The sequence below is a fragment of the Cygnus atratus genome, chromosome 1, assembly GCF_013377495.2.
Source record: "Cygnus atratus isolate AKBS03 ecotype Queensland, Australia chromosome 1, CAtr_DNAZoo_HiC_assembly, whole genome shotgun sequence".
Taxonomy (NCBI): Eukaryota; Metazoa; Chordata; class Aves; order Anseriformes; family Anatidae; genus Cygnus; species Cygnus atratus.
The window spans coordinates 144,881,601-144,891,588 of NC_066362.1; the positions used below are offsets into that span (position 1 = coordinate 144,881,601).

The 9,988-nt window shown below is 43.9% G+C and overlaps 1 protein-coding gene across 1 annotated transcript; it reads left to right on the top strand.

Moving 5' to 3' along the window:
• Positions 1–689: 689 nt before the first annotated feature.
• Positions 690–6,603, top strand: ATP4B (ATPase H+/K+ transporting subunit beta). Its single transcript, XM_035565573.1, has 7 exons — positions 690–801; positions 2,287–2,415; positions 3,373–3,486; positions 4,045–4,244; positions 5,580–5,636; positions 6,178–6,270; positions 6,442–6,603. Exons 1-7 carry the CDS (start codon positions 690–692, stop codon positions 6,601–6,603), a joined length of 867 nt encoding a protein of 288 aa, XP_035421466.1.
• Positions 6,604–9,988: the final 3,385 nt, after the last annotated feature.

Genomic DNA, 9,988 nt, shown 5'->3' on the forward strand with positions numbered 1-9,988 from the left:
CAGCTCTCCAATTTTCAGTATGTGCTGAGAAAGAGTCGGGGTAGTCAGTACAGGAGGTGAGGATACCCCCTGAATTGGAGTCAGCATCATCAGAGATCGCATAAAAAGCGTTATCTTCGATTCCCCAGCTCTGAAATGTGGCAAACACTACGGGAAACAGTCAGTTTTGCCCAAGTCACCCCACTGCAATCCCATATCTCTGAGCAGAATGCTATGGGTTGTAGTGGGAGAATTGCATTGGGTATCTGCAGGTCAGTTGAAAAAAAAAAAAAAAGAAGAAAAAAAAAGAAGTAAAGCCAGAGAGAAACAATTTCTCCTTTGCTTTATCTGCTTAGATAACCGCTATCACACCGAGTATATCTCAAGCCCTAAAGGCACTCTGCAAAATGCGTAATTCTGCCGATCTACTGAGGTGGCCGAGAGAAAGTAGAAGGGCATTTGATAGGAGCCAACTTTCCTTCGCCGGCCTGGCCGCCCAGTCGTTATCAGCACTGCTTATAAAGAACTGTATCTGCTGCGGGTTGATAATCGTGGGTAGGGGCTTTCATTGGTATAGGAAGCAATCTCATTGACCTTCAGCAGAGAAGAAGGTATAAAAACCAAAGTAGTTCCCTTGGGCAACTGTTTGGGCACCCCTTGTATTTCTCAGTTTCTGAGGAGGACGTGTTTGGGGGAAATTTGGTGACAAAATGGCAACTTTAAACGAAAAGAAGACCTGCAGTGAACGGATGGAAAATTTCCGTCGTTTTGTCTGGAATCCCGAAACGAAGCTGTTCATGGGAAGGACCTTGATAAACTGGGGTACGTTTCCATACGCAAGGGTCTCCTCTTCCTTCGGTATCCTCAGAAACCTTGAAGGGGGAGGGAGTGTTGTTCTGGTGAAAGGGATATAATGTGGTGATGGGTAGATTTTTTTCCTGATTGTTGAAAACATCAGTTCTCATATATGCTTCTGATCCATTTTTAGAGTGGCCCTCTAAGTTGGGTCAGTTAGATCAAAATACTGATCCAAGTAATTGATCCTGCAAATATATTTTAAGTATTTTAAGCAATCGTGTCCCAAATGTTTGGTAGGGACAACATCTAACATGTTAACAGCTACCATTACTAGCCAAGGGTTACATTTATAATACGATTCTGCCATTGCTGACTCCAGGGGCTTCTGCTGTATGGAGAGTTTTGCTCCTTGGTGGGTTTGCGTTGCTCAGGACTGCAGACATCGGGCTGGATGGCGCTAACGCCATGGCAGCAGCGTACCGCAGATGCCTGCACTGGTGCTCTTCTTCTCCAGACCTAGCTGGGGGACTGTGAGAAAATGTTTTTTGTCCGGTTCTCTGGAAACACGTTTTGCTTTTCTGAATCTCCTTTCTAAATTATTGTCTGTTTAGTAAATCTCCTGTTATCATAGCAGGCTAATGCATATTTCAGCTGAGTCTCCCTCTCCATAGCCAAACTTGTGTCCGCAACAACAACGTGTTTTATGAGCTATGCTCTGAGAAGTGCAGCTCTGAACGCTTTAAAGGGGGTCCCTGCTCTTCCCACAGACCCTAAGGGTAGCTGCAAGCTTCCAGAAGGTTTTTTTTTTCTGGTGGGAAACTTGTGAGTGCAGCTTATGGGCCATCCTTAAAAACAAAAATCGGACCAAAATGTGAACCTTTCCCATTTGTGTATACATTACGCACACAGATACAGAAACAGAGCATTATTCTAAATCTCACGCCGTAATGAAATGGAAGATGGTGCATTTTGCTGAAGGTGGTTTCGGATGTCAGAGGCAATACAGGTCTAAAATCAGCACACCTGAAATGCTGAACTCCCTGATCCAAACAATACAAGCAGCAGCTTGTTTTTGTTGATGAAATACATTGGCTCTTTTGGTTAGTCTGTGTGTCGTAAGCAGCTGAATGGTTTACAGTGGTCATCTTCAAGAAGCCACACCGTCCTTTAAGCTTTAAACAACCTGAGCTAGGTGCCAGCTGCCTCAAAAGCCGGTCCTTCCCTGTCGATGTGACACCATCAGCTGCTGTGTTCACGGCATCAGCTCAAGGACCCTTCGCTTGCTTTCTTGTAGAGCTGAACAGATGCAGTGCCAGGTTTTCCTGGGAGGATATTCTTCTGAGTGTGCACAAAAACATCCAAAACTGCCATCCCTTCGCAGGGAAAATATCCTCGGGGCCGAGGATGGGAAGGCAACTGCTGCTGCCGCCGCTGCGATGGGCTCGGCCACGGAGGGATCGCTGCTCTGCCTGGCTCTAAAATGAGATTTTCACCTCCTTTTTTCCCCAGTGTGGATCAGCCTGTACTACCTGGCCTTCTACGTGGTGATGACCGGGCTGTTCGCGCTCTCCATATATTCCTTAATGAGAACGGTGAACCCCTACGAGCCGGACTATCAAGACCAACTGAAGTCCCCAGGTACAGCAGCTGCCCAAACCATCCCTGCAAAACTTAACCTCATCCTGAAAACACTTTACCAATTAAAAAAAATATAGTAATAATAATAATAATAATAATAATAATAATAATAATAATAATAATAATAAATCAGTGCATTTAGTTCCTTTATGCACGCCACACCGTTGAGACCACCAGTGCCTGAGCACAGCGCAGTCACCTGCAAGTGGAGAAGCCCTCAGGGCAGGGCTCGGCCCTGGGGGAAACCTGGCTTCTGCTCCAGCCCCAGGCACTGGGAGGGTCTGGGGGTGTCCTGAGAGATAGGGGGGCCGGGGCGAGGGGCCTGGCGTGGGTATTTCTGTGCTTGCCACCTGCGTGGAAAGTCCCTTGGGGGAGAGAACAGGAAGCCCTGCCTTGTGGGGTGTGCTGGGCCAGCGGCCAGGTAAGCAAAAATAAGGCAGAGACATGGGGTTAGGAATAGATGCAGAGCTTAGTGATAGAGGGACAAGACAGGATTAGCAGATCATCAGAGCCTGGTACTAAAGCTTTACCCCCCCCCGCCCCCCCCCCCAGTTACTCGCCTTTACAAAAAAACCAAAAACAAACAAAAAAATAATTTTGAAGATATAGCCCTAAAAATTATTGCCTGCCTGTTATTGTATTTTGAAGCCTTCTTCCTCAATATTCTGTAAGTTTGACGTTTGCTGGCAAAATAATGCCTGTAAAGCACTAAGTGTGGCTTTTCCAAGAGCTGTTCCTCAGCCAGCAATACGGCCCGTTTCTTTAACCTGATGAGGTTAGTGTAAATGTTATTTTTAACAACTCCTGGGGAAATCCCAGGTAACCCCTCTCTAGCACAGCCTGGGCATCACAAACGCTCGCAGTCACAAGTCTTTACGCAGCACGAAGGCTGTTGTCAATTTAAGCAAACTAATGGGTGCCTGTCACCTCTCTGCTGCTTTGCCTTCCCTTACGAAGGTGTAACGTTACGCCCGGACGTCTACGGGGACAGAGGACTACAAATCTACTACAACACATCTGAAAACAAAACCTGGGAGCGACTGGTGACGACCCTTCAAACCTTTCTGACAGGTAAAAGAAGTGATGAGGTTTCCTGCATCATGCTGAAGAAACGTGCTGTCATATCGCCCTTATCACATCTCAATGCCAATTCCAATTTTCAGAACCAGTCTAATTTAAATGAATCTAATTATGTCTGTGACTACAAGTATGAAAGTGCCACAGTAGGTCCGGTGGGGCCAGTACATACTGTCATCAAAGAGTATAGTCGAAACAGGTCAGGCGTTCCATTTACCTGCTCGTATCTTAATACATTTATATTCCCTGTGAGCCTTAACTTCTTATTTCTGTGTTTCTCATACATGTATTGAGAAAAATTGTATTTGAAATTGCCTTTACATGGAGCTGTCAACACCAATTGTCATCCTTAACTCAGTTTGATCTTTTTTTTTCCCCATGGGTATTCTAACAACAAAACAACAACAAAATCAATTTAAACTCTCTGCTTTCCATCTAATCCCAATTTCCCTCGACATAGTCTCCCTGCAGAAGCTGCAGCCTGATATTGGGATGTGTAACTTCTATATGAGAAGCTTCAGAGAGGAATGTTTCTTTCTTTCACGAATCTAGCATATACCCCTGCTGCTCAGCATCTGAACATCAACTGCACAGGTGACAAGTACTTCATCCAGGACACCTTTGATGGCCCAAATAACACAAAGCTGTCCTGCAAATTTACATCAGATATGCTTCAGAACTGCTCTGGCATCGCAGATCCTACTTTTGGATTCCCAGAAGGAAAACCTTGCTTTATTATAAAAATGAACAGGGTAAGTACAGCCTCTGACTGCAGAGAAGAAATAATTAGTCGGGAGCCACCAGGCCTCATGATTCTCATCTGGGGAGCTGCTCTATAGCCTGCTGCCCCAGGAGCTAGCCTCTGCTTTGTACAGGACAGGCAAATGACCGTGCTTTTCCTGAGACACCCACAGAGTTGCTACAGAAATAGCGAGACTTCCCCACCACCCCTAGGAAAGTAACAGAGGGCAATCTCTAAGAAAGGTCTCTAAAGCTTTGGGGTTTGTTTTGTTAGCATCTCCGTAGTGCTACCATCTGACAAACTGCTACGTAAAAGGTTCTCTCCTGCAATACACAGATCCTGTGGCTTCAGTTAAAGTGCGAAGGTGGAGCCGTAAATAAAGTGATTTCAGAGATGTGCTTCTTGCACACATATTTCTCCAACCTGCAAGGAAAATCTTTAGCAGAACTTGTAAAAGACAAAATTCAAAACAGGTGGATATGGGTATCAGCAAAAACCACCACCAACATATTTTATGGGGGAGGAGAAAGTGAATCTTTCATTTGTTTATTTTTTTCCAGGTCATAGAAAAGGGCATAAGCATTTAATTTTTCCAGGAAAGACACTGAGCATTCTAATTCAATTTCAGAACAAAATGAGGAGCTCATATTCTCCATCAGCTCCTGATGGACAAAACCACTTCATTCTGCTTTGGTTCACACACTAGACTTGGGTGATGAACATTTTCAAGAATCTCTGCGAGACCCAACTGTGAGAGGAGAACCACACACCTGTTTTTTGCAGGGGAACAAGCAAACTTTCCCCAAGGAAAGTTTTTGCTTGCTGCATGCCAGCCAGGGCAGCGGAAAGGCATGTTTGAAGTGCTCAAGGGACTTTACTTCCTTTTGCCCGTGCTGCCACAGGGCATGACCCTACTATTTTCACAGGATCAAACAGACTTGAGAGTTTCTGCTCAAGCCAAGGCCTCCTAGTAAGAGAGAGAATGACAAGCACAGCTCCTTTGTAATTTTCACGCAGCTACCTGCTTTAAGGGACACCTGTCTGCCTGGGCATCGGAAAGAGCAACCCTTGCATGCAGGCGATGAGCTGGATGTGCCAGGAGGTGCAGCACTACCCACCCTGAGTGGGTTAGAGCACTGACAAGCCCGGGATGCACAGTCCTGACTCCTAAATGTCAACCCAAGAAGTTTTTCCCCCCCCCCGGGTACCTAAGACAAACTGATCAGTTTGTCAGTGCCTTATGCAGAAGCATATTAAGCAGCATCTGAAGCTCAGTGAATCATTTGTTCATCTTTGTCTCTGGAAACAAATTCCAAGATGACCAAACGCATGCTTTCTGTTTCAGATTATCAAGTTTTACCCCGGTAACGGCACTGCACCGAGAGTGGACTGCACATACGTAGTAAGTGCATGAGGTCTGGGCTCAAAGGTTTCAAGCACTGCAGGTCTGAGAGCAAGCTGTGACAGAAAGGTCACCCTGCACCTCTGGAAAATTGGGTCATTCTGGCAAAGTACAGTAGGAATGTTCTTAGTTCTGGGCAATTTCTGGCACCAGCAGGCATCCTAAGAACCAAAAAAAGGAAAAAAAAAGTTTTCTTTTAAATCATCTAAAATTGTTTTTCCATGCTGCAGGAAAAACACAAAAACATTTGTTATTTGTTTTCCTCTCCCAGTAGTGAAGCTTATGAATCAGAGCAACTTCTCCAGGCTTTCTGCAAATTTCAGCAGATCCTAATTCATTGAGTTCACAACTGCTACAAAAGAGCACTTGGCTGTTTCTCTTGGCAATAGTAACGGCAGGAGATTTCCACTTTTATTTGAAAAATAAAATTGGCACTAAACAGACTGCTGAACTCGAGTTTTAATACACACTATGCAGCTTTTAACAGCAATAAAACATTCGCACAGGGCTGGCCAACAAATCTCCTCTCTTGCTTTAACAGGGCGATGAGTCTCGCCCGCTGGAGGTGGACTACTACCCAGTGAACGGCACCTTCAACCTGCACTACTTCCCTTACTATGGAAAAAAGGCACAGGTGGGTGCTCATTTACGTCAGCTTGCATTTTCTTCATCTGTGTATAAGATGAAACGTCTGTCTGATCATTTCTGTGATCTTACGTGAACTGGAAAGAAGGTTAATTTCAAGAGTTTATTTTGAAATCAATAATGTAGAATTAAAGTACCCATTTTTTTATTTTTCTCCTAGCCTACTTACAGCAATCCTTTGGTAGCTGTGAAATTCCTCAACATTACAAGGAACGTAGAACTCAAAATAGTGTGCAAAATCATTGGAGCTGGGATTACCTTTGATAACGTTCATGATCCGTACGAAGGAAAAGTGGAATTTAAATTGAAAATAGAAGACTAAGCAGCAGCAGAGACACTTCTGAAAGACATCTGTGAAGAGTGACTTACCTGTTACCACATTCACTCGTATTTATTTTCTATGATTTCCAGATAAATTGACTCAAATTGCAGTGAAAATAGACATTTTCTACTGAAAGGCAACCCATATAACTAAAAATCAAGATACCACTCTCCGTGTGTGAAGGAGACAGGAATCACCCTGCATGTACATAGCTTGCTTGTGCCTCCCTGCAAATACTTGTACAAAACAAGTTTCCTCTAAACCGAGATGTGTCTTCAAAGAAAATAAGTACAGGATCAAAACGCCATTTTCATTTACTTTTCAAACCGTAATAAATAATTGATGTACAATACTAAATATTGTAGAAATAGCTAGGATAGTTAGAAAAATAGTTTGAAATAGCACAAGGTGATACAATTCTCATCTGTCTTGTATAGGATGTTTAAATTATAAAGGGGTAGCAAAATTATCTGTATCCCCATGCATTGCTTTTTTGTACTAGTTAGCCAAGCCAGAATTTTTTATTGACAAATCAACGGCTGCAGAAGTGAACTTGAAACTGGCCTCTAGGCTACAGCTTTTATTGTACCTACCACTTGTAATTTTTGTCCAACAATAAAAATGCTCGGTAAGACTGTAACACTCAGTTACATCCAGGAGAACTGTGTTCATTTAGCTATTAGGGGCTGCTGGTTTTGTTTGCTTCCCCTCTCCAACCCTCCCAGTAGAACAGCTTTATAGGGCTTGCTGGGTTACCTGGAATAATCTGGAAAAATGAAAATGTTAAAATTAAATCTTTAAATGAATCTAAAACTTGAGAAGTCTAGCCTGAACAAACAATACAAAGACACAGGATTGCTGTGTCTGTAGAGTATGTTTATCTTATTTATCTTAGATGAAGTCCAGATGGCTTCAGCCAAAGAACAAACATTATACAGAAAAAAAGAAATCCGACAGAAGAAATCCTTCACGGCCTGGGCATGTTAGAAAGATGAAAAGGTAAACCTCACCATTACAACAGTGACATTCGGACACCCAGGTCGCAGAAGGAATCCGGTTGAAGGGGAATATCTCCAATTCAAAACCAGAAGAGGTATTTGAGCCTATTCTTTAAAAATATGAGCATTCTGCATTTCAGAAACAATAAGAAAATGCACCCTCATATAGGAATTTTTCCCCGTCCTTCCATGTTTCGATTTTTACATTGGGACCTTGCCTCTCTTTTAAGAAACTGTATGAAAACCAGTTTTACATCCTTGTTGGAACACAGGTCTCTTCCTCCTGCACATCCTTCCAAAATAATACAGAGAACTATGAAACAATAAAATATTTTTGATAACCAAAATAGTCATTCATGCTCAAAAGTAATTCGAGGTTGTCTGTAAGCAAAACGTTTAAATATTACCAAGATCACGGAGAACTGTTCCCCCGCAGTCTCTAGCGTAGGCAGATTCTCTGCTTGACCGTATTTGATTTAGGTTCTACAACCTGCATGTTGGAGTCAGGCGATGCAGTATTAGAAGCTCACATTTTAGTTAGCACTACAGCACAGAACAGGAAGATGCAGAACAGATTTCCCACTGACCAGGTATCTGCACAGCCACAGCTTCAGAATTACACCTACAACCTTACAGAAAGGCCTTTGATGGGACAAACGTAAGGAGGAGACAAGCCTGTCCCCGTGTTGAATGGAAGACGATGCATTCTACAGTCAAAAACTGTATGCAGGTCCTCCATGTCTGGTTCTTTAAGAACAACGATTTTCACCCTGAAGTTGGATTTAACTTATGGTCATCTGACAGGATTCTTTCTTTACGGGAATTACAGGTAATAACAACGCAGAGCAAGGTTTGTGGCTAGCGTAGTTGAAGTGAACACCTGTGAATTGATCTGGGTATAATTAACATTACCTTTCCTAGAACCCAAATATAAGCATACTTAACCAGCAGAACCAACAGCATGCAGGTATTTTGTAATTCTGTGATAGCACAGCCTAAGAGAATGTGCAAACATTGCATGTAGCGAGCAATGTAGCCATCAAAGCAGCAAAGAAAAACTCGCACAGTTGTGCTTTGGAGACATCCAAGTGACAGAATCGACGAGACCAAAATGAGGACAGGAAGGAAAATGGGCCGGACGTCCTGCCCCAGGCACACGAGGGGTGACCGGCAGAACCAAAAGCACACTCAGGAGCAGGGGGCAGCTGAAACCCCGCTTTCTGCAGGTGGGGTAAGCACCAACAGGGACTGGGGAAAGATGCAGACAGACAGACAGACAGACGGTCTGCCTGGTTCTGGGTGCTCTGGGGAAGGAGCTCTCTGATCACCTTCACCTTGGAGGATAGAGAGGACCTCAGCTGCCAACGCCAGCTGTACAACAGCAACTGCTGCACGGCCACAGCTACCTTAGCATCCAGTTGTCATAGGCTAACAGCTTTATGGAAGTAGCAATTATGATTAATTACAAACAAGAACTAACCATTAGCACAAAGTGTGTTGTTAATGAATTTCGTAGTTTTGAAGTTTAAAACTGGCCCCGTTTATCAGTCTTTTAAGCACTCCCATTGCAAGTCTCTAATTCCTTGAAATACATACCTATGCACACATCAGTGCATATACATATATATACACCTGCATTCAGCTACAACATTAGAGATACTTGATTATCGATACTTGTAACCAATACAAATGGGAAAAAAAAACCTGTCAGGCTACACGAGTCTTTCTTTGATTAGACACCGAAGCAGTGGATTTCAGAACTAAATACATGTTAAAAAACAAAAAAAAGATTCCTGAGTTTAACTGGATGTTGATCAACGAGAGACCCTGGGAGCGAAGGCAGTTAGTTTGTGTTCGTGGTGCAGCGAGAGGGGCAAGCAGTGGTGACACCAGAGGATGGCTGTCAGTGACAGACTGCCAGTCCCGTTTCCTATCGGCTGTGCAACAGAGATGGGACCTGTTGGGGGGAAAAGGCATAGGGAAGGAAGCACCATTGGCATTAACACCGGTCTCTGTTCTTTATTCTCTACCACACAGAGAGGTTTGGGTTGGAAGGGACCTTAAAGACCACGCAGTTCCAACCCCCTGCCACGGGCAGGGACACCTCCCACCAGACCAGGCTGCCTAAAGCCCCATCCAGCCTGGCCTTGAACACCTCCAGGGATGGGGCATGCCTGACAAGGGATTTCCAGGCATTCTGCCTTTATTACAGCAAATATGTAATCAACAATCTTGATTTTCTCTGGCTAATGTTTTGCTCATTGGTGTTGTCATACTTCCTCCAACCTGTAGCAAGAGGCAGGCATGGCCAGGTGAGCTACCAGTGGAAACAACTGTTGGAAGAAGGAAACACCTGTGCATGTCTATTGTCCTCCTCCAGCTTGCTC

What these genes read in the sequence shown, in the direction of transcription:
- ATP4B (XM_035565573.1), top strand. Translation starts at nt 690, where the DNA reads ATGGCAACTTTAAACGAAAAGAAGACCTGCAGTGAACGGATGGAAAAT. An exon ending in AGACCAACTGAAGTCCCCAG is followed by an intron (nt 2,416 to 3,372) that starts GTACAGCAGCTG and finishes TCCCTTACGAAG; the next exon opens with GTGTAACGTTACGCCCGGAC. An exon ending in GAGTGGACTGCACATACGTA is followed by an intron (nt 5,637 to 6,177) that starts GTAAGTGCATGA and finishes TTGCTTTAACAG; the next exon opens with GGCGATGAGTCTCGCCCGCT.